At 38.3% G+C, this 27,672-nt stretch overlaps 1 protein-coding gene and 1 long non-coding RNA gene across 11 annotated transcripts in view; one reads left to right on the top strand and one right to left on the bottom strand.

Annotated features, from left to right (window-relative positions):
• The window catches only part of SMIM14 (small integral membrane protein 14), a 93,850-nt gene extending 67,073 nt beyond the window's left edge, over positions 1-26,777 (top strand). For 4 of the 9 annotated variants that reach the window (XM_077879088.1, XM_077879130.1, XM_077879138.1 and 1 more), the window contains 3 exons: positions 9,860-10,002; positions 11,691-11,782; positions 12,301-15,421. In XM_077879088.1, coding sequence (XP_077735214.1) covers positions 9,860-10,002; positions 11,691-11,782; positions 12,301-12,466 — 401 coding nt within the window. In that variant the 3' untranslated portion in view covers positions 12,467-15,421. Of the gene's footprint in view, positions 1-9,859; positions 10,003-11,690; positions 11,783-12,300; positions 15,422-26,208; positions 26,570-26,733 lie in introns of those variants that run through there. The other 5 variants (XM_077879091.1, XR_013368794.1, XM_077879102.1 and 2 more) reach the window with 5 other exon arrangements.
• LOC144301950 (uncharacterized) lies at positions 11,733-27,597 on the bottom strand. Of its 2 annotated transcripts, none has more exons than XR_013368885.1 (2): positions 27,286-27,597; positions 11,733-12,099 (listed from the first exon to the last, which is right to left on the bottom strand). It is a non-coding gene; the product is annotated as an uncharacterized LOC144301950 (long non-coding RNA). The 2 variants fall into 2 exon arrangements; XR_013368874.1 differs by having other exon boundaries at positions 26,987-27,597.
• Positions 27,598-27,672: the final 75 nt, after the last annotated feature.

Below are 27,672 nucleotides of genomic sequence, written 5' to 3' on the forward strand. Positions count from 1 at the left end.
GGGGGGGCGGCAGAGACATAGAGGGAGAAGCAGGCTCCCTGCATGGAGCCTGATGTGGGACTCGATCCTGGAACTCCAGGATCACGCCCTGAGCCAAAGGCAGATGCTCAATCGCTGAGCCACCCAAGCATCCCTAATATGAACATTTTAACAATATTAATTGTTCCTGTCCATGAGCATAGAATGTCTTTTTATTTGTGTCATCTTTAATTTATTTCATTAGTATCTTACTGATTCAACATAAAAGTCTCTAACTTCCTTGCTTAAATTTATTCCTAGGTATTTTATTCTTTTTGATGTAATTATAAATGGTATTGTTTTCTTAATTTCTCTTTTTGCTAGTTATATTTAGTATATTGAAACACAACAGATTTGCGTATTGATTTTGTATCTTGCAATATTACTGAATTTGTTTATTCTAACCTCTTTTCAGTGACTTCTTCAGGGTCTTCTATATGTAATGTCATCTGCAAATAGTGACACTTTTACTTCTTCCTTTGAAATTTGGTTGCATTTTATTTCTTTTTCTTTCCTAATTGCTCTAGCTAGGATATCCAATATCATGTTGAATAAAAGTGACCACAGTGACCCATTCTTGTTGTGTTCCTGATTTTAGAGGAAAAAAGTTCAGGTTTCACAGTTAAGTATGTCTTACATACTTACACAGTTAATATATTGTTGAATTCTGTTTGCTGGGGCACCTGGGTTGCTCAGTGGTTGAGCATCTGCCTTTGGCTCAGGTCGTGATCCCGGGGTCCTGGCATCGAGTTCCACAGGGAGCCTGCTTCTTCCTCTGCCTACATCTCTGTCTCTCTGTGTGACTCTCACAGTCATAAAAAATAAAATAAAATAAAATAAAAAGAACTCCATTTGCCAATATTTTGTTGAGAATTTTTGCATCTGTGTTCATAAAAGACTTTAGCCTGTAACTTTTTTTCTTGTGGCATCCTTGTTGGTTTTGGTATGGTATCAGGGTAATGCTCACTTCATAAAATGAATTTAGTAGGTTAACTCCTATCTTTGGATGAATTTGAAAAGTGTTGGTATTCTTTTTAATTTTTTTAAAAGATTTTATTTATTTATTCATGAGAGACAATGTTAAATGTTTGGTAGAACTCACCAGTGAAGGTTTTTGTTTTTGATTACTGATTTAGTCTCCTTACGAGTTATCAGTCTGTTAAGATTTTTTCGTTTTATGATACAGTCTTAGTAGGCTCTGTTTCTAGGAATTTATTCATTTCTTCTAGGTTGTCCAATTTGTTGGTATATGATTATTCATACTAGTCTATTATAATCCTTTGTATTTCTGTAGTATCAGTTGTTACATCTCCTCATTAATTTCTGATTTTAGTTGAGTCCTGTCTCTTGTTTTGGTTAGTCTGACTAAAGGTTTGTCCATTTTGCTTATCTTTTCAGAGAATCAGCTCTAAGTTTTACCAGTCTTTCCTGTTTTTTTTTTAAATTAATTAATTAATTAATTTATTTATTTTATTTTATTTTTTTCTGTTTTTAATTTCTATATCATTTACTTCTACTCTAATCTTTGTTATTTCCTTCTATCTACTGACTTTGGACTTCATTTGTTCTTTTTCACTAGTTTTTGAGATACATAAAGTTAGATTGTTTGAGACTTTTTTTATTTCTTGAGGAAGACATTTATCTTTGTGAAAGTCCCTGTAGAACTGTTTTTGCTGCATCACATAAATTTGCGTGTTCTATTTCCATTTTTGTTTGCTTCGGGATATTTTTTATTTTATAAAAAATTTTTCTGGGGTGCCTAGGTGGTTCAGTTGGTAGAGCATGCAACTTTTATCCCTTAGTCCAGAGTTCAAGCCCTATGTTAGGTATGGAGCCTATTTTTAAATAAATAAATAAATAAAATTAAAATGGATGAATACTGTCTTTAAATATTTTTTTCTTTAATCTACTGGTTGTTCAGTAGCAGGTTTAATCTCTACATATTGTCAGTTTTCCAGCTTTTTTGTGAAATTAACTTTTAGTTCTATATTGCTGTGGTTGGAAAAAATGATTTCAGTCCTCTTAAGTTGATTATGACTTGTTTTGTAGTCAATATCTGATCTATTCTAGAAAATGTTCTATGTGCACTTGAGAAGAAAGTGTATTCTCTTTATTTTGGATGGAATGTTCTGTATATACAGTTAAGTCCATCTAGTCTGGTGCTTCATTTAAGGCTGATGTTTCCATATTGATTTTCTGTCTGGGTGATCTATCCATTGGTGTAAGTGAGGTATTAAAGTCCCCTACAATTACTGTATTGCTGTCTGTTTCTCCATTTAAGTCTGTTAATATTTGCTTTATATATTAGGTGCTCCTATAAATATTATAAATGTTATATCCTCCTACTAGATTTATCCCTTCAACATTATATAATGCCCTAATTTGTTTCTTATTATAGTCTTTGTATTAAAATTGATTTTGTCTGATACAAGTGTAGCTACCCCAGCTTTCTTTTGGTTTCTATTTGCATGGAATGTATTTTTCTGTGCCTTCACTTTCAGCTTATGTATGTCATTACATTTGAAGTGAGTCTCTTACAGGCAGCATATAGATGAGTCTTGTTGTTTTACCCATCGAGCCACTCTATTATGCCTTTTTTTTTTTTTTTTTTTTAAATAAGCTCTGCACTCAATGTAGGCCTCCACTGAATTCATGACCCTGAGATCAAAAGTCACATACTCTACTGACTCAGCCAGCCAGGTGCCCCACCACTCTGTATCTTTTGATTGGAGAATTTAGTTTGTTTTACAGTTAATTAGTGATAGGTATATACTTGTTGCCATTGTGTTCATTGTTTTCTGGCCATTTTTATAGTTCCTTTCTTCTCTTGCCCTCTTCATTTGTGGTTTGATGACTTTCTTTAGTGTTATGCTTATATTTCTTTCACTTTATCTTTTGTGTATTTACCATAGATTTCTTTGTGTGTGGTTGCCCTGATGTTTACATATAACACCTTTAAGAGTCTATTTTAAGTTAATAATAGCTTAAGTTTGATCCCATTCTGAATCCCAACATTTTAACTGCCCCTCTTACATTTTATGTAAATTTTAAGGCTTTTGTCATATTACCAGATTTCATTTATTAATTTTATACTTAGCATTCCTGAAGCTGAGCTCCACTTTATTTTGTATATGAAGCTAAAACACAGTAAGGTACTATTATAAAGTGTTATATATAACACAGTAAGGTACTATTATTAAAATGTATAAAAAGTATACTTGTTATTACATTATTAATTATTATTACCACTGTGTGAACTGAGTGTCCCATTAAACTCTGTAAATATAACAGCTTAGAGGAATAGGAGCTAGTACAGTGTGTTTTTAGCCCAAAGTAGAAATTTTACCAGAATATTGTCCATTGGTGCAGCAGGGTGGTGATGATTATATGCTCTGGATAGGAAGGTAATGGTAATGTGCAGATGTTGTGTTAGATTGTTAGGATGATGGGTGGTGGTGGTGGTTCCTCCACTCCAGATTTCTTTAAGTTGCTTTTTCAGTAGCATTCATTAATCTACAATGTGCCCTCTAATAAGCAGCTCAAAATTTTGTCCTAGCCGGTAAAGCTAAAACTTGTTTTTCTAGTTGAAAATAATCTTATTGAACTCCTTATGGAAAAACAAGTATTTATTACATTTGTGGTATTTGTGATGCTTGAGCCAGCCCCACCTTAAACCTCATTTCTTTGAGTGAAATTTCATTTCTTTAATCTAAATTTTATAAAGACAAAATTCTAGAGCTTAAATATTTACTTATATTGGCCAGCTTTTCTCCCCTGCTTCTTTTAGCATTTGATGGAAATCCTTTCTGAAAGCCATGTTTTTAAATGGTTTATACAGTTGTTTCCTGTGGGTGATAGAATTACTTTTCTTTGTATTCTAAATTTTCTCTGGTGAGTTTATACTGTTTTCATAAAATATATATTAATCTGGAGTTCCCACAATTACCTTCTCAGGTTAAATAATTTGCTAGAATGGCTCACAGAACTCAGGAAACCAGTTTACTTACCTTACCAGTGTATCATAAAGGTTACAACACAAGAATGATCAGATAGAAGGGTTACACAGGGCATGGTATGTAGTGGAGGGGTGCAGAGTTTCCCTTTTTCTCTGGGTGTGCCACTTTCCCAGCACCTTGAGGGATTCACCAATTAGGAAGCTCACTCAACCCCATTGTTTAGTTTTTATGTAGGTTCCATTCTGTAGACGTGAATGAATAAATCATTGGCCATTGGTGATTAACTTTATCTCCAGCCCCTCTCCTGGTTGGAGGTTAGGGAGTGGAGCTGAAAGTTCTAGCTCTCTAATTATATGGTCAAATTCTGGCAACCAGGCCCTATCCTGAAGCTCTGTAGGGGCCCACCAAAGTCACCTCATTAGCATAAACTCAGGTCTATTATTAATAATAAATGACATTTCTCTCCTATCTCTCAGGAAATTCCAAGGGTTTTAGAATTTCTGTGCCAGGACCTGGAATGAAGAACAATTACATATTTCTTATTATGTCACAGTACCCATTGTGCCTGCCATGGTGTGTTGCATGTATTTGAGATGATTTAATTGAATATGGAGCTCATTACTTTGTATGGTAGCAGAATTTAGCTGCCATGTATTAGCAGATTCAGTTGCTGCATGATTCTTTTTTTTTTTTTTTTAATTTTATTTATGATAGGCAACACAGTGAGAGAGAGAGAGAGAGAGGCAGAGACATAGGCAGAGGGAGAAGCAGGCTCCATGCACCGGGAGCCCGACGTGGGATTCGATCCTGGGTCTCCAGGATTGCGCCCTGGGCCAAAGGCAGGCGCTAAACTGCTGCGCCACCCAGGGATCCCCTGCATGATTCTTTATATTGAACTAACCTCTACTTCACTGTGGTGTTCACTCACAGTTTTCTTCTCTAGAGCAGGACACCAGTCTGCTTAATCTTCTGAAAGATTGCCTTTCAGGTAAAGTGTTGTATGGAAACCAGCTCTATCACTAGCTTACTTCTGGAGTACATCAACTTGAAAACAGGTAGCCAAGCTGAGGATAATGTAATTATTCTCTACAACCCCAAAATTGTGGAGTTAAAGCCTCCTGGTGCTAATACACCACTTTCACTGTTGTTCTATTTCTACTTTTCCCCTGGAAACCTGTATCAGTTTATAGAAATAATCTTTTGGGAGCATCCCTGTCTACTCTTCCGTCTTCCTGGTATCCAGCTAAGTTAAGAACGTCATTGTGAATATTCCATTTGGCAAGCTATTTGTAATACATTTGCTTGTAACTAAACAGTTAAACCTAAAGCAAACAGAATGCTGTACTTGGATATATAGAGCCCTTTTATGTTTTTCTGATTTGACATCTTACGAGACCATAGAATAAAAAGTGTTTACTCTCTGAAGGCAGATAATTTCCAGGCAATGAGAGAACAGATTTATATCTCCCATGTGATTGTGCCCATTAATATTTGTAAGCTTTACAAATATCATTGGTTCCTGATGGCATCCCTGAGCTGCTCCAGAATTTAGATGGTGTGAAGGTCCATACAATTTGTGGTACTGATGTCATCGTATGCCATTCTGATGCATAGTCAGGCCAGGGAACCACTGGCTAAAGAAGGTGATAATGGGGTTGACTAGAGCAGGAGGATGCTTTTTCTGAGAAATATTAAGAGTTAATATGATGAGTAGGGCCAAATCATATGAGGTAAGACCAGGCTGAAGAGTTCAAAGTTGAAGCAGTAGGCAGTAGAGATTGTGTCACTGGATTAGTCAACAGATGTGTTACAAGCAGGATTCTAAGCAGGGTATGCAGGAAGAAAAGGCAGCAATAAGAACCAAGCTAGGAGACAGTTAAAGAGAACTGAGAAACCATAACATCAATATGAGAGTCTTACAGGGGAGTAGGCATTTTGTTAGGGGTGCTTTGTCTAAGATGTGAATTAGTAAACTGATGATCTGAGGTTCAACTAAAGAATACTTTATGTGCAAAGAGTATCAAAAAATAAGAGACCTGGGGCACCTGGCTCTCTCAGTCAGTAGAGCATATGACACTTGATCCTCAGGGTTTTGAGTTTGTGTCCCGTGTTGGATGTAGAGTTTACTTAAAAAAATAAAGTCTTAAAAAAGAGGGAGAAAGACCTACTTTCCAAATTGTATAATTTGGGGTTGTACTTCTGGCCTATGCAATTAATCTAGCATTTTATTTCTGAAAGAGAGGGGTACTATAAGAAATGATAATGTAGGGAATCCCTGGGTGGCTCAGCGGTTGAGCGCCTGCCTTCAGCCCGGGGCATGATCCTGGAGACCTGGGATCGAGTCCCACATCGGGCTCCCTGCATGGAGCCTGCTTCTCCCTCTGCCTCTGTCTCTGCCTCTCTCTCTCTGTGTTTCTCATGAACAAATAAAAAATCTTAAAAAAAAAAAAAAAAAAGAAAGAAATGATAATGTATAGAAGTCATAGTTATCTTTCTTTGACTTGCTTTAAATAACCTGATTTTACCTAGTTATAAATTTATGCGTCAAAAATCCCTTTTAAACCATGAGAGACTCTTAACTCTGAGAAGCAAACAGAGTTGCAGGAGTGGTGGTTGGGGGATGGGATTACTGGGTGATGGGCATTAAGAAGGACACTTGATGTGATGAGCACTGAGTGTTATATGTTGGCAAATTGAATTTAAATAAAATATTTTTTAAAAAGGAAAAATATCTCTTTTAAATCTGTATTTTCCAATTGTACTACTCACAGGACTAATACCTTTCAGGGTTCTATCTCACTCTGTGGTATTGTCAGAGATTCTGACATGGCAAAGTTTAAAGATTAAAAATACAGGCTCTGGAATGAGACCAGCTGTATTAAAATCCCAGCTTGGCCACATACTAACTGTATGACATTGGGATTTAAACCCCCTTTTCCCTAGTTTCCTCATCTATAAAATGAAAATATGATAGTACTTACCATAAAATAAGATTGCTAGGATTAAGAGTTGGGGTGCCTGGGTGGCTTAGTTGGTTAAGAGTCCAACTGTTGATCTCAGCTCACGTCCTGATCTCAGGGTTGTGAGTTCAAGCCCCATGTAGCCTACTTAAAAAAAAAGAAAAGAAAAGAAAAGAAAAGGATTAACAGAGCTTATGCCTGGTTCAAAGTAACCACTCAAATTTTAGGTATTACTAATAAAAATAGTATTTGCTTTTTTAAAAAAACATCATTCTTGGAGCAGCATAGAGGATAGAATTAGGGACGGCAAGAATAGGTATAGGGAGATGAGTTAAGAGGCCATCACAATAAATCAGACAAGAAGTGATGCTAGCTTGAGCAGGTATGGAATGCCAGTATAAATAAATTTGATGGGGCCTCTGGATGGCTCAGTCAGTTAAGCATCTGACTCTTGATTTTAGCTCAGGTTGTGATCTCAGGATTATGAGATCAAGTCCTACATTAGATCTGTCCTGAGAATGGAGCCTGCTTAAGGTTCTTCTCTCTCCTCCTCCCTCTGCCCCTCCCTCCACCCCATTCACATGTGCTTTCTCTCTCTCTCTCAAAAAAAAATAAAAATAAAAATAAAGTAGATAGATTTGAGTGATATTTAGAAAGTAAAATTGACAGAAAACTTCATAATGGAGTGAATAAAAGGTCATTGAGAGAGAACAATAGATGTTTTCTTAAGTTTCTGGCCTAGGCAGCTGGATGAATGGAGACCCAATTTGGGTGGGGCATAGAGGATGGGGTTGGGAGAGATTTTCATGATTTTAGTTTGGGATATTGAGTATTTTAATTGCAAGGTAAACTTAGTCCTCTGCATTTTTAAGAAGCTGCTGAATGTCTGGAATGTATACTACAGTTTAAGACTATTGGTATGAAGATTAAAAAAATAGGCAACTGTTGATGTAAACATTCAGTTGAGTATTTGATCTGAAGTTCGGAAGAGTTGGGATTGAGTATATATAAATTTAGAGGTGGTCTGCATACAGAAGGTAAATGAAACCACAGGTGAGGATGACCATGTGTAGAGCCAGAAGAGAAGGAAACCTAAAATTGACCAAGAAAATTCCAAGATTTAAAAGCCAGGAAGAGGAAAATGAGCATGTATGGAGTGGTAAGTGTAAGAAAAAAAATGAGGCAGTGGTAAGGTATAGAAAACAAAGGAGAGAATGGTCTTGGAAAATGAGCACTATAATTTAGTATAATGGGAGAGAACAAAGAAGGGAATGGATGTGGATATAGAGGGGAAAAAGTACTATTGCATTGTGTGATAACCCATTGTGTGATAGGGCAGTTTCGATTACCTGGAGTCCTGTGTTAGCTGCTTCTGGGGAAGTGATGGAGGTTTGGGCAAGAGGCCCCATTCCTATCCAGCCTGCTATTGGGCCAACCCAGCAATTTGCTTGACTGCTGTTCCCTTTGGTCACTAACCCTTTGGCCTCAGTAATGCTATCCATCCCTTCCCTTCTTGGGAGTGAGATCTGGGTCCAAATACCCCAGTGCAGTACATCAGCTTCATTTGAATATCTTGCCTGGATTTCTTTTACTTTTTCTCCAGGCAAGGAAACCAAAACAGTTATAGTCCTGAACTTTAGTAACCACGTAGATATACTATGTTTTACTTTAGAAATCTAATCTATAGGGAACCCTGGGTGGCGCAGCGGTTTAGCGCCTGCCTTTGGCCCAGGGCACGATCCTGGAGACCCGAGATGGAATCCCACATCGGGCTCCCGGTGCATGGAGCCTGCTTCTCCCTCTGCCTATGTCTCTGCCTCTCTCTCTCTCTTTCTCTCTGTGTGACTATCATAAATAAATAAAAATTTAAAAAAGAAATCTAATCTATAATTTTCATTTTTGACAACTGAGTTCTTTAATGTACATCAATTATAAGTCTGTTTTATCAGAAATTTGTTAAGCTCATATTGTGGGCCAGGCATCGTTCTAGGTACTTGTTACAATGGATTAAATAAGATATGGCCTTAAGGAGCTGGGAGAGACTACTATCAATACACATAGCCCTGACTTTTTTTCTCTTGATAAATGCATAGACTTTAGAATATCTATATCTGAATCCAACTTCTTTTTACAAAAAAAGGCAGCCAAATTACTATCTCTGTTTGAGAATATCAGGAAAGGGATCTTTATATATTATACAGCCCAAATGGTCCCTTTTCCTTAAGCTCTATTATTTTTTCATGTTGCTTCTATAATTAAAATGCAGAATTTTCCTCTCCTGAAGGTAGAGTGTTTTTATTGTATATCAAGTGGTTTTAGCCTGGGTTTTGTAGTATATCTAGGAATTGGTGGTTTTGTGGGTTTGTGAACCTTCCCAAATTATATGCAAAATTAAGAGTGTACTTGGATTCTTAGAGTAGAAAGAGTTCTTAATTTTTCTAAACTCTCAAAGAATTCGATCACACCAAAATATTAAAATCTTCATATAATAGGTTTTGTCCTATGACTATTTTATACTGTTTAGTATATAGATTTTCTCACAAGAGGAAAGGGAAATTGAAAATGTAATATTTCATAATTGTACTTTTTAAGATTATTTATAGTCTTTAAAAAGATTTTATTTATTCATTTGAGAGGGAGAGCACAAGCAGGGGAGAGGAGTAGAAGGAGAGGGAGAGGCAGACTCCCAGCTGAGCTGGATGCCCAATGCAGGGCTTGATCCCAGGACCCTGGGATCATGACCTGAGCCGAAGGCAGCTGCTTAACCAACTGAGCCACCCAGGTGCCCCTATTTATATAATTTTTAAATTTTAATACAATTTTTGAAATTGGCACTTAAACATTAGAATTTCTTTTTACATTATCTAACAGTATTATAACCATGCTACAGTTTTTGTTGCAAATATATTTTTTGTTTGTCTTTAGTACCAGGGCCCTCTGGTGATAATGGCATCAGTATTACCATGATCTTGATGGCCTGGATGGTTATTGCAGTGATCTTGTTTCTACTGAGACCTCCTAATCTAAGAGGATCCAACCTAACTGGCAAGCCAACCAGTCCTCATAATGTAAGTGTTATGTATTAGAAATTCATTTGGGTAAGGGATGGGTGTGGCCTGGGAATGAGAGAGTTTGTTTCGACTGAAATACCAGAATTAGCAAAAGGAAGATTTAACTCACAGAATAAGTTCTTCCAGGGCAGTCCTCGTAAATCTTGCCACCCCAAATGGCTTAGTCTTCATGGAGTTACATACAGAGAAAAGCACAGACCAGTAGCCCAAAAAGAATTTTAAAATAAATTCCAATCTTCACCTGCATTCTGGTCTTTCTTAATAAAAAAAAGGATCCAGTTCATAATAATACACGGCAGTATTTCTCAAATATCAGTGTTCTACTCCCCAGTTCCTCACAGTTGACCCCCTCCTTCTCGTGGTTCCAGCTCCCTAAATTCTCTTGTCAGCTACAGTTCAAGTGTTTTTCCCTCTACTTTGGTTTCTCACCTTCTGTTCTAGCTATTAAATGCAACAGAGGCCGTGAGCCTATCTGGTGAAATCCTGTTTCCCCATCCAGTTTCTCTTAAGCTCTTCCAGTTCTGTAACATAATAGATCAACTGAACTGACAAAGGAGAAGTAGGATCATTCATGTTGGTAAATCTTGATAGTCATGATTACTACCATTTTTAAAACCTTCTAGATAAAAAATATGATAAATAAAGTGACCCAATAGGGAGTTTTTGGTGCTGACTTTAACAGAAACTTCATTGAAGGATTCATTTTAATCGTTTTGAGAACCAGTATCTATATTTTTTCCTTTTCTATTTTTTTTTTAAAGATTTATTTATTTATGAGAGAGAGAGAGAGAGAGGCAGAGACTCAGGCAGAGGGAGAAGCAGGCTCCATGCCTGGAGCCTGATGGGGGACTTGATCCCGGGACTCCAGGATCTCGCCCTGGGCCAAAGGCAGGCGCCAAACCACTTAGCCACCCAGGGATCCCCCTCCTTTTCTATTTGACTTGGATATTACCTCTTTAAAGGTATTTATTTACATGATGAGTTCACTTGTTGAACACCAAATTATCCCACTAGTTCCCTTCTCCAACCTTCATGTGGAATTCCTAAAAGAATTTCTTCTTTTCCATGATCTTGTTTTGTTAATAATTAGAAGTTAAACTAATTTCTTATGTAGGAGAAAGCAGATGTGGATTGATAATTGCCCAGTGTTTTTGTTTTTGGTTTCTTGGTTTTTTTTTTTTTTTTAGGAATAAAACATTTAGATATGTAGCCATGCTGACTTTAAGAAAGAAGGAAGGCATCATTTGCACAATAAAAAGCCTAGATTTATTTTTTGTTTCTCTTGAAGAAAAGGTATCCATAAAACAGCTTGTATATTATCTTGATGAGATGCTTTCTCATCAATCTTTTTTTCTTACTTTCTACATACAGTTTTATTACTTTAATATCAAAGAGAAACTTCCTCAACATTTGGAGCTAAAGAAATCCAACTTAATAAGCTGGCCTAGAAGCCATTAAAAGTAACAGAAATTTAAGATGACAGCCCCTAAACCTTATTTCATTGTAGGCCAGTAGTTCTAGGATAGTAGAGCCATTGCTCTAAGAATAAGCAAGAAAACATACTGACTAATTTCAAGCTGAAAAATTGACCACTCTCAACTGGGGCCTCATATAGCATGTCAGAGTAAAATAAATAAATGAAATCTTCCTGAAGATTCCTAAAAGCTCTGATCTTTCCTTTCCAGTTCAAATACTTCCTCTTGCAAATAAAAAAGATCAGCTCCGCCTGGTTTAAACAAGTGGCTTTATTGGTTTTCACATCAGAAAATCCAGAGAGGTAGGGTCAGTGTTTAGATTGCTTAACAGTATCCTCAAAAACCTACTTTCTTTCTTCCTATCATCAGCTTCATTTCAAAGTGGGTTCCCTTTGTGGTCATAGAATGCTTGTCAGTAGCAGCTGGAGCCACATGCTTTCCTCATTGACATTCTGTAGTGAGAAGCAAAAGTCTCTGCCTTCACTTTGATTATAGCGTGTGCCCAGTCACCTTAAGCAGGAGAGATGCTTTGTTGGTTTAAATGTCACCTGTGGTGCTGTGAGGGAGAGCAGTTTCTTCCAAGTCCTATTACTGTTACACAATTGTCTTTTCTTCTGTGCTACAGGGAGGAATGAGACAACCATTGGTGAATTATAGTATTAATCTAAGTTCCTCGTACAAAAACATGAAAAGTCCCAATAGGTATATGATTAGAGATTGGAGGGTGGGGGCACGCTGCTCAGTTCTTACTGTGTGTGTTAGATTGGTTGCACTGGGATTCAAGAAATCAGTTCCATAATTTCTGTCTTTCTAATGCCAGGGACAAGATCCACCAGCCCCTCCTGTGGACTAACTTTGTGATACGGGAAGTGAAAATAGTTAACACCTTGCACGACCAAATGAACGAAGATGACCAGAGTACTCTTAACCCCATTAGACTGTTTTTCCTTTTGCATCTGCAATATGGGATGGTATTGTTTCCATGAGCTTCTAGAAATTTCACTTGCAAGCTTATTTTTGCTTCCTGTGTTGTCACCATTCCTTTTTACAGTATATTTGAGTAAATAATTATATTAAAAAAGTTACATGGGCTTTTTTGGTTATCCTAAACTTAAACATTCCACTCATTCTATTTGTAACTGTGATCATAATTTTTTGTGATGATTTCTGGCCTGATTGAAGGAAATTTGAGATCTCTGCCTTTAAATATTTTAAATAGTTTTGATAGGTTTTAAAATTGCTTTTTTTCATAAGGTATTTATAAAGTTACTTGGGGTTGTCTGAGATTGTATGAAAAAAAAATTAGAACCACACTGTATTTACATTTACCTTGATGTTTATTTGTGGGTGGCAGTTTTTTCTAGTTCTTAGGACTGTGGCAGCCTTTGGAATATTTTACAAATCTGTGTCATCCACTACAACTGGCTTATGTGGCTAGGAAAGGAGAGGAAAAGAAATGAAATAGTTGTTTACTAAGTTTTTTATTCCCACAAAAATGTCTAATATTAGGAGAACTTTAAATAAACGTGATTTAAATATGGTGGATGATTTACAGTCCATTATAGCCTTACAAGGTTTGCAAAAGGAGGGAAAAAGTTAATTCTTTCTGCCTTTGCCAGGTATATTCTATACAGTAATAATTTAAGCTATAATTTATTTGTTAAATGGGTGCCTCTCAGGAACCTTCTTTTCTGTTCTAACACTTCCCTGTTAAATGGAACTATCTTAAAGCTATAATGGGGGCCTATTTCGTTAACTGACATTTGAATGCTATTTACTTATTTAGTCTGTTTTTTTTTCTGTGAAGAAAAAATCGAGTCTTTTGTTATCCTTCTGACTTTAGAAAATATTTGATGAATTCTTGGTTTACTCCAAGGGAAAAGGAGGAAAATGAAAACGCAATCAAGGATCTTTTTCTCACCCCTTATATCATTCTTCTTTAGTAAAAAGATGGATTGGGGTGGGGAGCTCCATTAATAAAAGTAAAATTTTGAAATGTATAAAAAGTAAAAGGTTGCATTGTTTTGCTCACTTTGAAAGAAAATGAATACACATGGCATAAGAAACAAGTCTGCATGACCTATGTGGTTATGGAATTTTTTTCTTAGCAAGTGATTACAGATGGTTTATGGGGACTAGAAGATATTTTGCTATCATGTAAGGATTTTCCCCCCAGATCAGTCTAGCTTTTCACTGTATCGATCTGAGAAATTACTTGTATGAACTAATAAACTTCTCTATATCATTGTACTGTTTAATAGAGTCTCTGATACAATTGTGTGACGCTCCTAGGGTATTTTTTCCCCTTTATTATGATTACATTTTAGGCCATACACTTTTTAAGGGCTTCATTTCATTATATAATCCAATATTGACTGCTTGCGTTCCTTCTGTGCATCTTAGCTTTGTGCTCAACTTCTTGACATATTATAATATAACCTACTCTTAATTAGTTGTGCTAATTGAGAGATCATAACAAGGTAAGTGAAAACTTGGATAAATGAGCACCATAGATTTAAGGTTTTGTCTTGCTGTGGTCTACTGGAAGCCTTCCCAGCTTTATAGCTATTCCAGTATTTAATGCAGAAAGGGCAGGGATGGCATTTGATGGAGCTAAATCTCCATAAGCATTCCTTTTTCTGCCCTTGCCCCCAGGACTTTGAAGGCTTGCACATATATCCTAATACTCTGTTGTCTAAGCTGCTAGAAAGCCAGTCTCTGGCAGAGATACTGATGCATTCACTGAATCTGTGGCTCACAAATAATTGAGAACTGGCTTTGGTTGAAACCAGTTGGCCTTGACATGGAAACAGAATATCTAGTGTTAGCTAGAGACCTACAAATCTAGATTCTTATTCCTGGTTCTTCATTTCTGTCACATACACTAAATTGACAGTACATCTCTGGTGTATTAACCTTTTCTATATGGACCATCTAATTAGCAACAAAAGTTCCTAGAGAAATACTTAGTTTTGGGTTTTTTGCTTGTAAAATTTCTCTGCATTCCTGAGAAAGACTGAGTACTACTGCATATAAAGTATTCCTGGTAATCTAACTAGTAACTTATATTATTCTATTTAATTCTTAAAGCTTCTACATGTGGCCTTTTTATTTAGCACATTCATATTCATTACTTGGCTTGTAAACATTCACCTGAACTGTGGCTATAATCATTTTTAAATCTGGAAAAAAGAAAGATAAAGCTTCATATTTTAATCACTTTTGGCTCTTAAATATTCCACAAATAATATTACGTTTATATTGTTTTAGAGTCATTTAATGTCCCTTATACAAAATGTTTTCTTGCTTTCCATATGGAAAAAGTTAACATTGGAACTGTGTATAGTAAAAGATTTTATCATGTATCTATCTAAGCACTATCCCATGGCCAGCAAGTCATTTTTTAAATAACTTGCAGAGATTTTCCAAAGTAAGTATTAGGTTCAGCTATTCCCTGGTTACTTTTAGTGTCATTGTGGTATGTGATGTGATAGTGTTTATAGAATTACTGATTTCTCATATTTTCAAAGGAACCTTGGAAATTGATCACTCTGAATTTGTCACTCTAAATAAAAGTGCTAAAATTTGACCAGCTCATCAGCTTAAGACATAAAACAGCAACTTGAAGGAGAAATGAAGAGTTTACACATAATGGGTTAAATTTTTGTTGTTGTAATAGTAGATTTAGTCTTAACATAATATTTCTAAAGGAAAAATCAGATGTATTTGTTGTCATGTCTGATTACTTTGTTAAAAGCGAAAGTGGTCATGTGATGTACTGAATATTAATTGCTGTTTTTAAATGTTTAAATCATGCCAAACAAATCATGTCTGTGCCATCCAGGGTTTATTGTAATCTTTTACTGAGTACTTGGACTGGGATAAAGGGCTTGTACTATGCACTTTTTATTAATGAATAAATAGAAAACATTAGTAATGTATTGTTTTGTTTGGCTTTTGTGGGAAATGAAGCAAGCATCTTTTGCTTAGTAAAATGCTTACATCCCTTCTTAAACAGTTTCTTTGTAAGACTTTTTACCCCTAACTAAAAACATTTCCATAGAGAGAACTTTTAAGTTACAAGAAGAATATTTATGTAATAGCAATGGGGCCAATATTCAGAAGTAGGGATTCTGAGAATCTCTAGGAACTTAGATTGCAATTATGTTTCTTTAGTTCTTTTTAATTTCTTCCTAGAATACAGGATTAATGGACATTTGCTTTGAGAGAATAATATCTAATAGTGTTAAGACATGTAACTACTGAACACACACAAAAGTAAAAACTTTGCTTTTGTTCTATGACCTGGAATGCACCCAGATACTAAAGATCATTAATTCTCATATACATGTAAAAATGGTAAAATTGCTCTGGCATGGTTATGATGTCAGTGTCTATGTGATACTTAAGTATTCTTTAGCAAAATTTGTGAAATACATAATTTACTGGAAATAATGATTTTAGGCTAAAGTTTTTCATTTATATGTCAATAGATATCTGAACTCCCATAAAACTAAGTTTTCATTAAATGTTTTTGCAATATTAGTTTTCCTCTCAGAAAGAATTCTAATAAAACAAGTTTTTTTTTTTTGCTTCCTGCCATTTCATTTGATAGTTGTCTCAGTTCCAAATCTGTTTATAGAGTTGATTTTTCTCCCCACTAAAAAGTTCATAAACACTACCTGTGATTATGTGATGCTCAGATTTTTAGAAACTGGAGTTATCAATGTGATCTTTTCCCCTGGGGAACTTAACTTTGCATACATATCTATTCTCAAACAAATGGGCTATGTTGCTTCAATAAACATTTCAACAGTGTTTGTATTTACTTTTTGCTTAACTATTTCTGCTTTAGAATGGGTGTTAATCATAATTATACAGAAAATATTTTTTAACATATTCATTTATTTGAGAGAGAGCAGGAGCAGGGTTAAGGGCAGAGGGAGAGGAAGAGGGACAAGCAGACTCCCTGCTGAGTGAAGACTCAGGTGCACTCAGGTGCCCTTACAGAAAACATTTTCAACCATCAGATGCCAAACTAAGATGTCTCTTGAAAGGGAGGTGGGAGGAGGTGTTTGGGAAGCAGGGAATATGTAAGATGAAAAATAGCATGTGTAGTTTTAAAAATAATTTTCATATCAAAAAAGAATATTCCCAGGGTACCTGGGTGGCTCAGTCAGTTGGACATCCAACTCTTGATTTGGGCTCAGGTCATGATCTCAAGGTTGTGGGGATTAAGCCATGCGTTGGGCTCCTCACTTAGTGGGGAGTTTGCTTGGGATTCTCTCTCTTTCCTTCTCCCTCTGCCCCTCCCCCTACTCTCCCTCTAAAATAAATAAGTCTGGGCAGCCCTGGTGTCACAGCGGTTTAGCGCCACCTGCAGCCCAGGGCGTGATCCTGGAGACCTGGGATCAAGTCCCATGTTGGGCTCCCTGCATGGAGCCTGCTTCTCCCTCTGCCTGTGTCTCTGCCCCTCCCCCACCCTGTCGCTCATAAATAAATAAAATCTTTAAAAAATAAAATAAGTCTTAAAGCAAGGGGCGGGGGTTGGATGGCTAAGTCAGTTAAACATCAGCCTTTGGTTCAGGTTATGATCCCAGGGTCCTGTTCAGCAGGGAGCTTGCTTCTCCTTCTCCTGATCCCTCTGCTTATGGTCTCTGTCAAATAAATAAAATCTAAAGAAAAGGAAAAGCATATTTCCTTGTACAAAACTGCTTATTTCTAGGAAATATGGGAATGAGAAAAAAATACTTAGAATCCCTGTAATACCAGAGGCCTTACTTTAAAATATCTGGTTCCTATACTGCTCATAAGCTCAAACAGGCTATGTGTTCATGATGAATGGATTTGAATTGCATTGTTTTTATTTATTTTGAAGAACTGAGCGAATTAAAGAGCACAAGGGACGCCTGGGTGGCTCAGCAGGTGAGCACCTGCCTCTGGCTCAGGGCGTGAGCCTCAGTCTCAGGATCAAGTCCCACATCAGGCCCCCTGCCTGGAGCCTGCTTCTCCCTCTGCCTACGTCTCTGCCTTTGTCTCTCTGTGTCTTTCATGAATAAATAAATAAAATCCTTAAAAACAAACAAACACGAATACTACATAGCAGATTCAGCATCATGGAATAAGTCTTCTATGTTGTTTTTTATTTTTAATCGTGATAATTAACATTTTTTATACAAAGAGCCATCTCTTAAGTACCATACACATTTTAAAATTTTTTTTTGAAACATTTTATTTATTTGACAGAGCAGAAGCAGGGGGTGTGGCAGGCAGAGTGAGAAGGAGGAGCAGATGCCCCGCAGATCAGGGAGCCTGCTGTGAAGCTCTGTCCCAGGACCCTGAGATCATGACCAACCCGCAGGCAGACACTTAACCAGCTGAGCTACCCAGACACTCTCCATGTTGTTTTTAAAGAAATGAATCTGTTGGGGTGCCTGGGTGGCTCAGTCATTTGAGTGTCCAACTCTTGATTTTGGCTCAGGTCATGATTTTGGGATTGTGAAATCCAGCCCCATGGGGCTCCTCCATGCTGGGCATGGAGCCAGCTTAGGATTCTTTTTCTCCCTCAGCCTCCCCAACCCATCCCCCCCCACCAATAAATAAATAAATACATAAATATCTTTAAAAAAAATGAATCTGTTATATAGTCACTCATTAATTCAGTGCCAAAGGAAGAGGCATTGTACATTAAAAAGGCATTACAGACCCGGGCCTGAATGCAGCTTTCCCTGATAACTAGTATATAAACATTAAACTGGAAGTCTGGGTGTCTTAAAGGGGATTCCTTACAATTAATCCAGCAAGTAGAATTTTGTGGTGACAACATACAGAACAGATACAAATCTGATATCAGAGCCTACATTCCCAACAAATGGATTAATATTTATATCCTTGCAAATTTGCTTAGCCTTCCATTTTAATCTAAAACCCTTTTCTTAAAAACTACATTTTACTCTGTTCTCACATCGTCGTACCTCTGTCAACATCCTCTTTCCCAGAGGGTTTCACTAACCACGGCCTACTGAAAGCTGGTGTTCTCAAGCTTCAAGCATGATTTCCATTAGCCAAAGCTAAATCAGAAAATACAAGGCTTAAAGCTTAAAGTATAATTGAAAATTATAATTTCTCCATTGAAGAACAGAGATTAATTTTCTCTCTCCACAACATCCAAAGAATTCATTGTGTCATAATATTTTAAGAACTCAAAAGTCACATAAATAGGTATAAACTGGCAACAGTTAAGGTTGACTAATTGTAATATACTTGTAATAAAAATAATCTTGTGGGACCCCTGGGTGGCTCAGCGGTTGAGCATCTGCCTTTGGCTCAAGGCATGATCCCAGGTCGGGATCGAGTCCCGCATCGGGCTTCTTGCATGGAGCCTGCTTCTCCCTCTGCCTCTCTGTCTCTGTCTCTCATGAATAAATAAATTCAAAAATAATAATAATCTTGTCATAAATTCCAATGCTAATCTACAAAAGTATCAGATATTGAAAGGATGTTTCTGTTGAAGAAAGCTGACAATTGTTGTTCTCTATCACTTATCTGTAATTTTTGTTCAGTTCTCAAACTTCTATTTTAATTTGAGTGATTGTCTCATGTGCAATAAAAATATTTAGTATTGCTAATAGTGTTTAGCCTTGGGGAAGAAGTCCTCAAGTAGCTTTGTGTGAGTTGGGCTTAATGTTAAGGTAAAGAATTCATTCAGATTTTTAGCTTTCTTACAGCTAAAAGATTGCATATAGCTTATAGTGATTCTCAAACTTTCTGATTTGGGGACCCCAAAGAATTTTTGTTCATATGCATTGTTATATCTATCTATCATCTATCTGTCTATCTGTCTACCTATCTATCATCTATCTATACTGTACCCAAAATTAAAACAGAACATTTAAAAGTATTAAGTATTTTAAAATAACAGTAAGCCCACTACATGCTAATATAAAGGTTTTTATGAAAAAAATAACCAATTTCCAAAATGAAAATTCAGTGATAAGAATGGCACTGTTTTACATTTTTGCAAATCTCTTTAATAGCTGGCTTAAAAGAGAGCTGGGTTATCATTTTTTTCCTCTTTTTTTAAGATTTTATTTGAGAGAGCACAAGCATGACCAAGAGAGAATGGAAGGAGGGGCAGAGGGAATGGGAGAGAGAGAATCTCCAGCAGACACCATGCTGAGTGCGGACCCCCTACATAGGGCTTGATTTCACAACCCTGGGATCATGACCTGAGCTGAAACCAAGAGCCAGCGCATAACTGACTGAACTACCCAAGTGCCCTGGGTTATCATTTCTACTATATTCATTCAGTATGTTACAACACATTCCCTTCTTATGAAACTATGTGAATGTTAGTTTTTGATAACTAAATGACTAATGGTATCTTGAGCAGCCTACATTAAGGGAAAACTAGTTATGTGACTCTTTTCCTCATTTAAATATGATAGCACTTTACATAGAGCTAAAGTAAAAAGATCAAATGAAATGTCTGTAAAAATGCTTTGTAAAGTCCTAAATAAATACTATTATGTAAAGGCCCCCACTGTTCCAATAACACATGCACATACACATACACACACACACACACACACACACACACACACACTCTCCCTTTTCAAAACCTGAAGTTGTATGGAAACAGGATATTTATTTGGGGCAGTTCCACTGAATTTCCATTGCAAAGAATTCACCCTACTAAGAATGGACAATGGCACCTTTAGGTCAGAGCTTGGCATGAGAAAAACATTAAAGATTAAAACATAGAATATCACAGTTTCCAATCAAGATTTTAAAATCCTTGAAAGGTAAACTGGAAAGCAAATACATTTTGACTAATAGGTAAATAAACCCATGCAATAAAAGCTAAAGAGCAAACTATTAGGCTAACAGCTCTCAACTTTGGCTGCCCTTTGAAAGCTTTAAAAACCTGGTACTGGGCAGCCCAAGTGGCTCAGAGGTTCAGCACCTGCCTTCAGCTTAGGGCCTGAACCTGGAGACCCAGGATCAAGTCCCACATCAGGCTCCCTGCATGGAGCCTGCTTCTCCCTCTGCCTGTGTTTCTGCCTCTCTCTCTTTGTGTCTCTCATGAGTAAATAAATAAAATCTTTAAAAAATAATAAATAAAATAAAAACCTGGGCAGCCCTGGTGGCGCAGTGGTTTAGCGCCGCCTGAAGCCCAGGGCGTGATCCTGGAGACCCTGGATCAAGTCCCACGTCGGGCTCTCTGCATGGAGCCTGCTTCTCCCTCTGCCTATGTCTCTGCCTCTCTCTGTGTGTGTGTCTCTATGAATAAATAAATAAAATCTTTAAAATAAAATAAAAACCTGATACTTCGGTCCCACACTTCAGAGGTTCTGGTATAGGGTTTGACTTAGGCATCTATAGGTGCTAAGGGTAAGAACCACTGGTATTAAGAATGCTAAACCTGGGGCACTTGGGTAGCTCAGTTGGTTAAATGCCTGACTCCTGATTTCTGCTCAGGTCGTGATCTCAGGGTGGTGAGATCAACCTGTGCATTGGGCCCCTGCATTGGGCCCCATTAAGCCCCACCTCGGCTCTGGGCTCAGCGTGTGGCCTGCTGGAGATTCTTTCTCTCCCTCTCCCTCTGCCCACCCCCTTACGCTCTCTTTCTAAAATAAGTCTTAAAAAAAAAAAAAAAAAAAAAAGCTAAACCTTGTGTTTTTAGTTCTAGAGATGAAAAAACAAAAGCAAAAATTATTATAAAAAATTTAATTATATTTATATTAGCTGATTTCCATATATGGGTAGGGAACTAAGTGAAACCTTAAATTCTTCTGCAGTAGAGTTACTTTTAATAGTGTTATTTCAGAGTTTTTCCTGATGCTTAAAAATAATCCATTTTTATTTTCTCAATTTTTTCTTTTTTTTTTTTTTAAGATTTGATTTTATTTATTTATTCATGAGAGACACAGAGAGAGAAGCAGAGACACAGGCAAAGGGGGAAGCAGGCTCCATGCAGGGAGCCCGATGCAGGACTCGATCCCAGGACTCCAGGGTCACACCCCGGACTAAAGGCCAGACGCTCAACTACTGAGCCACCCAGACATCCCTCTCAATTTTTTTCTTGGGGGGATGAGGAAGGGAAATGTCATTCTTCATGGTTGGCCATAAAATAAGCCTGTTCAGTTCATGAGAAAGCTCTGTTAAAAATAAGAACGGGGATGCCTGGGTGGCTCAGTGGTTGAGCATCTGCCTTTCGCTCAGGGCATGATCCCAGATTCCCAGGATCAAGTCCTGCATCGGGCTCCTTGCATGGAGCCTGCTTCTCCTCTCTCTGCCTGTCTCTCTGCCTCTCTTTCTGTTCTCTCATGAATAAATAAAATCTTAAAACAACTGTTTGTTAAAAAAAAAATAAGGAAAGGAAGAGAGGGAGGGAGGGAGGGAGGGAGGGAGGAAGAGGAAGAAAAGAAGGAAAAAAGAAAAAAAGCAAGCAAGGAAAAAAACATGCCAAGGAAACAAAAACACCACTGTCATAATAAGGAATAAAGGTGGGATTATTACTTAGTAAGGACTTGGATCACAATTGTTAATAGGATGAATATTCATTCTTCACATAATAGACTTAATGGTCTTCAGGAAACACGAATTCTTGTGGTGGTAAGGCCATTTGTTTTTAGTCCCTGTGCTCAAGAAGTTTATATTGTATTTACAAGGGCCAAATACAAAAGCTAACAAGCTAATATTTCAGGGACTAATTGCTAAAGAGAAATTAAGATATAATCATGGTGAAAGAGCTTTCTGAAGAGATGATATTTGGAGGGTGCCTGGGTTTCTCAGGAGGTTAAGCGTCTGCCTTCGGCTCAGGTCATCATCCCAGGGTCCTGGGATGGAGTCCCGTGGCTGTCTCTGTGCTCAGCAGGCAGTCTGCTTCTTCCTCTCCTTCTGCCCCTCCCCACCCCACTCTCTCTCACTCTCAAATAAAATCTTTTATTTTTAAAAATTTGTTTAAATTTCTTTTAAGATTGTATTTATTCATGAGAGACACAGAAAGAGAGAGGCAGAGACATAGGCAGAGGGAGAAGCAGACTCCATGCAGGGAGCCTGATGCGGGACTCGATCCCAGAACTCCAGGATCACGCCCTGAGCCGAAGGCAGGTGCTCAACCGCTGAGCCATCCAGGTGTCCCTAAATAAAATCTTTTAAAAGAGAGATATGATATTTGGGGTGAGACCCGAATGATGCAGCTATGCAAGATTCTGGGTGGTTTTCCAAGAGAAAAAAAGTGCAAAGACTGAGGCATCATTGGCATTTTCAAGGAACCAGAATAAGGCCAAATGACCTGTACAAGTTGAGATCTGAAGTAAGGTCTACAGGTGCGCCTGGGGGGCTCAGTCACTTAAGCATCCAACTGTTGATTTTGGCTCAGGTCATGATTTCAGGGTTGTGAGACTGAGCCCTGCCTTGGGCCTCCTCAGTATGCAGTCGGCCTGGCCTTCTCCTTCCCGCTCTGCCCCTCTCCCAAATCACGTTTTCTCTCTCTCTCTCTCTCTCCTCCCTACCCCCCCACCCCCCGTCTGTCTCTAAAGCAAAAGCAGTAGGGTCTATATCTTATAGGATCTTGAAATCCAAAATAAGGACTTCAGGGTTTATTATGAGTACAAAAGCCCTTGGAATAGAGGGTGAGCAATGTATGATTTATGAACTTAAAATCTCACTCTGGCTGCTATGTGGAAGATGAGCTGTGCATCAAGAAGGGAGGCAGGGGGATGCATGGGTGGCTCAGTGGTTGAGCATCTGTCTTTGGCTCAGGACCTGATCCTGGGGTCCGGGATCGAGTCCCACATCAGGCTCCTTGCAAGACTCACTCCCTTATGTGAGGCTCCATCCCAGGATCCCGGGATCATGACCTAAGCTGAAGGCAGATGCTTAACTCACTGAGCCACCCAGGTGCTCTTAGACCTGGAATTTCTAACTTTATTGTTTGTATATTCCTAAAAGAATTTTGGAAAACTATGTATGGTCTGGCACAGTTTTTCCTTTCAGACATACAAAGAAAAAAAAAGTGCAATGCAAAGCAATCTTCATGCTCTCCCCTAACAAAGGTTCATATGTATCCCTCTCACTTCAGTCACTTGCATAACTAACCATACTGTTGGTATCACTTAATTCCTTTCACTCTATTTGGCCAAAATACACAAAGAAGCAAAAGAAGATCTAAGTCTTAATTTGTACCGTTTTCACCTAAACCTACTTGGCTCCCTCAATGAACAAACCAAGTAGAATCTCTACTCCACATTCGAAATTACCTCTATTTAATACAATTTTGGGGTAAAGTGACAGCAAGATCACAATGCAGGAACTACAAGAGAATTTGCAAGACTGCAAACTGTCAATTTCTGACACTATATTTTAGTTTTTGTCTTACACAGATGTATTTAAGGAAATAAATTTCCAGCTCCTCAATTTCCACAGGTACCCTTTCCCAAAATCATTAAGCCTAAGATATGAATGATATACCCATTTTACAAAAGAAAAGCTTACCTTTCATCCAAGTAAAACCTTACTATGGTCCATTACCCAGGGATAAAATTCTCCAGAGTAAACTGGACTGTTGTATGGGGGCAGGCCCTTATGGTGATTAGTCAAGATAACTCAAATCCACTTCATTTCATACTTTTGCTAAAGCTGAAGTCCAGAGTTAGAAACAGGACATGTTGGCCTATGTTGGGATATTCTGAATTCCAAACAGAAAATGCCATATAAATTAGTGACCTTGATTCTTTTAAAAGTAACCTGAGTATTGAAGTGCCTGGGTGGCTTAGTCAAGTATGTTTCTTTTTTTTTTTTTTAAGATTTTATTTATTTATGCATGAGAGACATAGAGAGAGGCACAGGCAGAGGGAGAAGCAGGCTCCATGCAGGGAGCCTGACATGGGACTTGATCCCAGGACTCCAGGATCCCACCCCGGGGCTGAAGGTGGCACTAAACCGCTGTGCCACTGGGGCTGCCCTCAGCTCAGGTCTTGATCTCAGGGTTATTATCTCAGATTTGAAAGATAGAACTCCACATCATGCTCAGCATGGAGTCTGCTTGAGACTCTTTCCCCCTCCCTCTCCCTCTGCTCCTGCCCTGGCTCCTCATACCACCTCCCCACTGCCCCGCTCTTGAGCATGTGCACTTTCTCTCTCCCCCAAATAAATAAAATCTTTAAAAAAGCATCCTGAGTATTTTGCAGGACTACTAAAATTTTAAAAGATACTGGATAATATTGAAACAGAGAAAATTTACAAGATTTATTCAGTAGTTTAACTTAGTTATATCAAATCTCTTGAATCTGTTCATTTCTCTGAATCTCCATGGCTAGTACCCTGGACATGCTATTTCTAATTCTTAATTACTGTAATTATCTCTGAATTGCTCTTCTCACATTCACTCATTTTATTCCTGTATCTACTCTCCTCATTTTCCCTAGCTAATTCTCATATTTCCTTTAGAAGCTCAATTATCACAACTTGAGGAAGCATCCCTACCTACTATGTAAAATACTCCTATTGTATATTCTCATAAGAGTATATATATCCCACCTTAATAAAGTTGTAATTTACATTTATCTGTGCGATTGATGTTTCCCCAAAGAGTAAAGTTTATGAAGGAAGGGAAAGAGAATGTATCGTTCTTTACTCAATTGTATTCCTAGTGACTAGTATGTAGGAAACATTTGGAGAGAAATACTTAGTCAATGAATGAATCAATGTGGTTTTTTTTTTTTTAAGTTTTAAGAGGATCCCATATATAAATTGAAATCCTACACAAAAAATTGATATATAAAGCAGACTAAACATAAAAGTAGAACTGCTCTGATGTGGAGGAAAGGGGAAATATTCGTAGGAGATCCAGAGCTCCCCCACCTCCGTCTGTTTTAACCTTCCACTCATCGACTCATTCTCTTTCTTGAGTGACACACCAGCACAGAAACTGAGAGCTCCAGGAAACATAATTTGAAAATAATTGGTCTACATCAAGCAGTTCTCAAACTTTTTGTTCTCAGGACTCCTTAACACATTCAAAATCTGGAGGCCCCAAAATATTTTATCATGTTGAACAGCTATTGGTATTTACCTTATTTGAAATGAAAATTGACAAATTGTAAAAAATGCATTCCTTAACGTTGATGATAATAAATTCATGACATGTTAACATTAACCACATATTATGAAAAATGCTGTATTTCCAAATTAAAAATTAATAAGAAGACTGGTATTGCTTTACATTTTTATGAATCTATAATATCTGTATTAATCTGTCATCATATCAAGTGTCATACAGCCTCTGGAAAATTCCACTGTGTACTTGTGAGAAGAGGAGAGTAAAAAAGCAAATAAAATGTTAGTACTATTATGACAATGTTTTGACTTCCTGGGTGTCCTGAAAGGGTCTCAGGGATGGTCAGTACCTTTTGAGAACTGCAGTCCTAGGTCCAAAGGTCCATTCTAGCTAGTATTGATATTATGATTTAATTTCTGAGATTGTACTATTTCAAAGATTATGATTACTATCAAAATACTAATGAAGAATGTAAAGTGAACACCAGGTGGAAAAATGTTTAATTCAAAACAAAGGGAAGAATAATAGAAAAGTGGTTTTTATTACAACTTAAGTGTAATAGGTAATTTAAATCTATGTGTATGCCAAGTTCAAAAAGATTACTATAGCACAGTATTTGTCCCATGTAAATGCAATTACTTGTTCACTTCTCTTTCCTACTAGCCTGTGAGCTTTGGAAGAAGGAATTGGGTCTTAATCCATTTTGCATCGTGGCCTCTAGGATAAAGTCTAACACACGATCGGCACTAAATATTCGTTCGACAAATGAATTTACCTGCTTAGAATGTACGACACCTACGTATCATATCATACTTTCGACAATCTAGAGCAAACTGTCTAATCAACCTTCAACAGCTTTCTTAAAGTTGCCATGATCCTGTGAAGAAAACCATCATCTCGGGGTGCCTGGCTGGCTCATTCAGAAGAGCATGAGACCCTTGATCTCCTGGTGGTGAGCTAGAGCCCCATGATGTGCGCAAAGATTACTTAAATAAATAAAACGTAAATAAATGAAAAACCATCATCTATGAGGTATTTTAATGTGCCTTTATAAACTCCTAATCACGTTCCTCGTGACGTATTTGAAAAAGATCTTTGACTTCAAGTGCAGATTATGTAGCCTGACGTAATTCTTACTTTAATGAGGAACACCAAAAAAAAAAGTCATGACTGCTTTTTTCTTCTCAGATCTGAGATTTAAGATGACTTTGGAGAGGAGTAAGAGAACAGAACTGGCCTCCTCATTAAAAACGGTTAGTCTCGGGGCACCTGGGTGGGTCAGCGGTCGAGTGTCTGCCTTGTGCTCGGGGCGTGTCCCACATCGGGCTCCCGGCATGGAGCCTGCTTCTCCCTCCTCCTGTGTCTCTGCCTCTCTCTCTCTCTCTATGTCTATCATAAATAAATCTAAAAAAAAATAAAAAACAACGGGCAGTCTCCATACATTAATTTTACTCTTCCTCATACACGGAAGTTGGATGTTGCAAACTCTCAGCACAGACAAGCCGGATTCCGAATTTGGCAGGACTCTCTCTGGAAAATACGACTGGAGAGCGTGGTGTCATGCGTCTCCTCCCGGGCTCAGGGCGGAGGCACTAACCGGTCCAGTCATGACAGGGCTCAGCATCCCACTAACGCAAGGCGCCTCCTTCCCAGAAGTGACGAGGGGAGGGACCTGACTAAACCTTGGGCCGCCGCGGGCCGCGAGGGCGTGGGAGGGACTCCGCGGCCGGGCGCACTGACCTGCCGGGAAGACGCGGTGGGCCCTCGGGGGTGCTGCGGGGACCGGAAGGGGGGCCGAGGCCTTCCGGTCCCCTCGGGCCGCAGCCGGCCCTGTACCCCCGCAGTCCCTGGATTATGGCCGACCTGTCGCGCACGCGGCATCACCTCAGCGCCGACTGTCTGTCTGCCTGGACGGGGACACAGGGAGGGAAGCGGGACCAGACCACAAGCCACGGGGTTCCGGCGGCCGCGGACCCCCGACCCCGGCCTAGCTGCACCTGGAGCCCCGCCCCACGGCCGTCAGCGGACTCGCCGGGCACGTAGCTCCGCCCAGTGCCGCTCGCGGAAGGGGCGGGACCGCTGAGCTGGCCCGAGCCGATTCGTCCGGGCTCGGCCAGGGGCGGAGCC

This window comes from Canis aureus, chromosome 2 (genome assembly GCF_053574225.1).
Source record: "Canis aureus isolate CA01 chromosome 2, VMU_Caureus_v.1.0, whole genome shotgun sequence".
In the NCBI taxonomy this organism is placed as follows: Eukaryota; Metazoa; Chordata; class Mammalia; order Carnivora; family Canidae; genus Canis; species Canis aureus.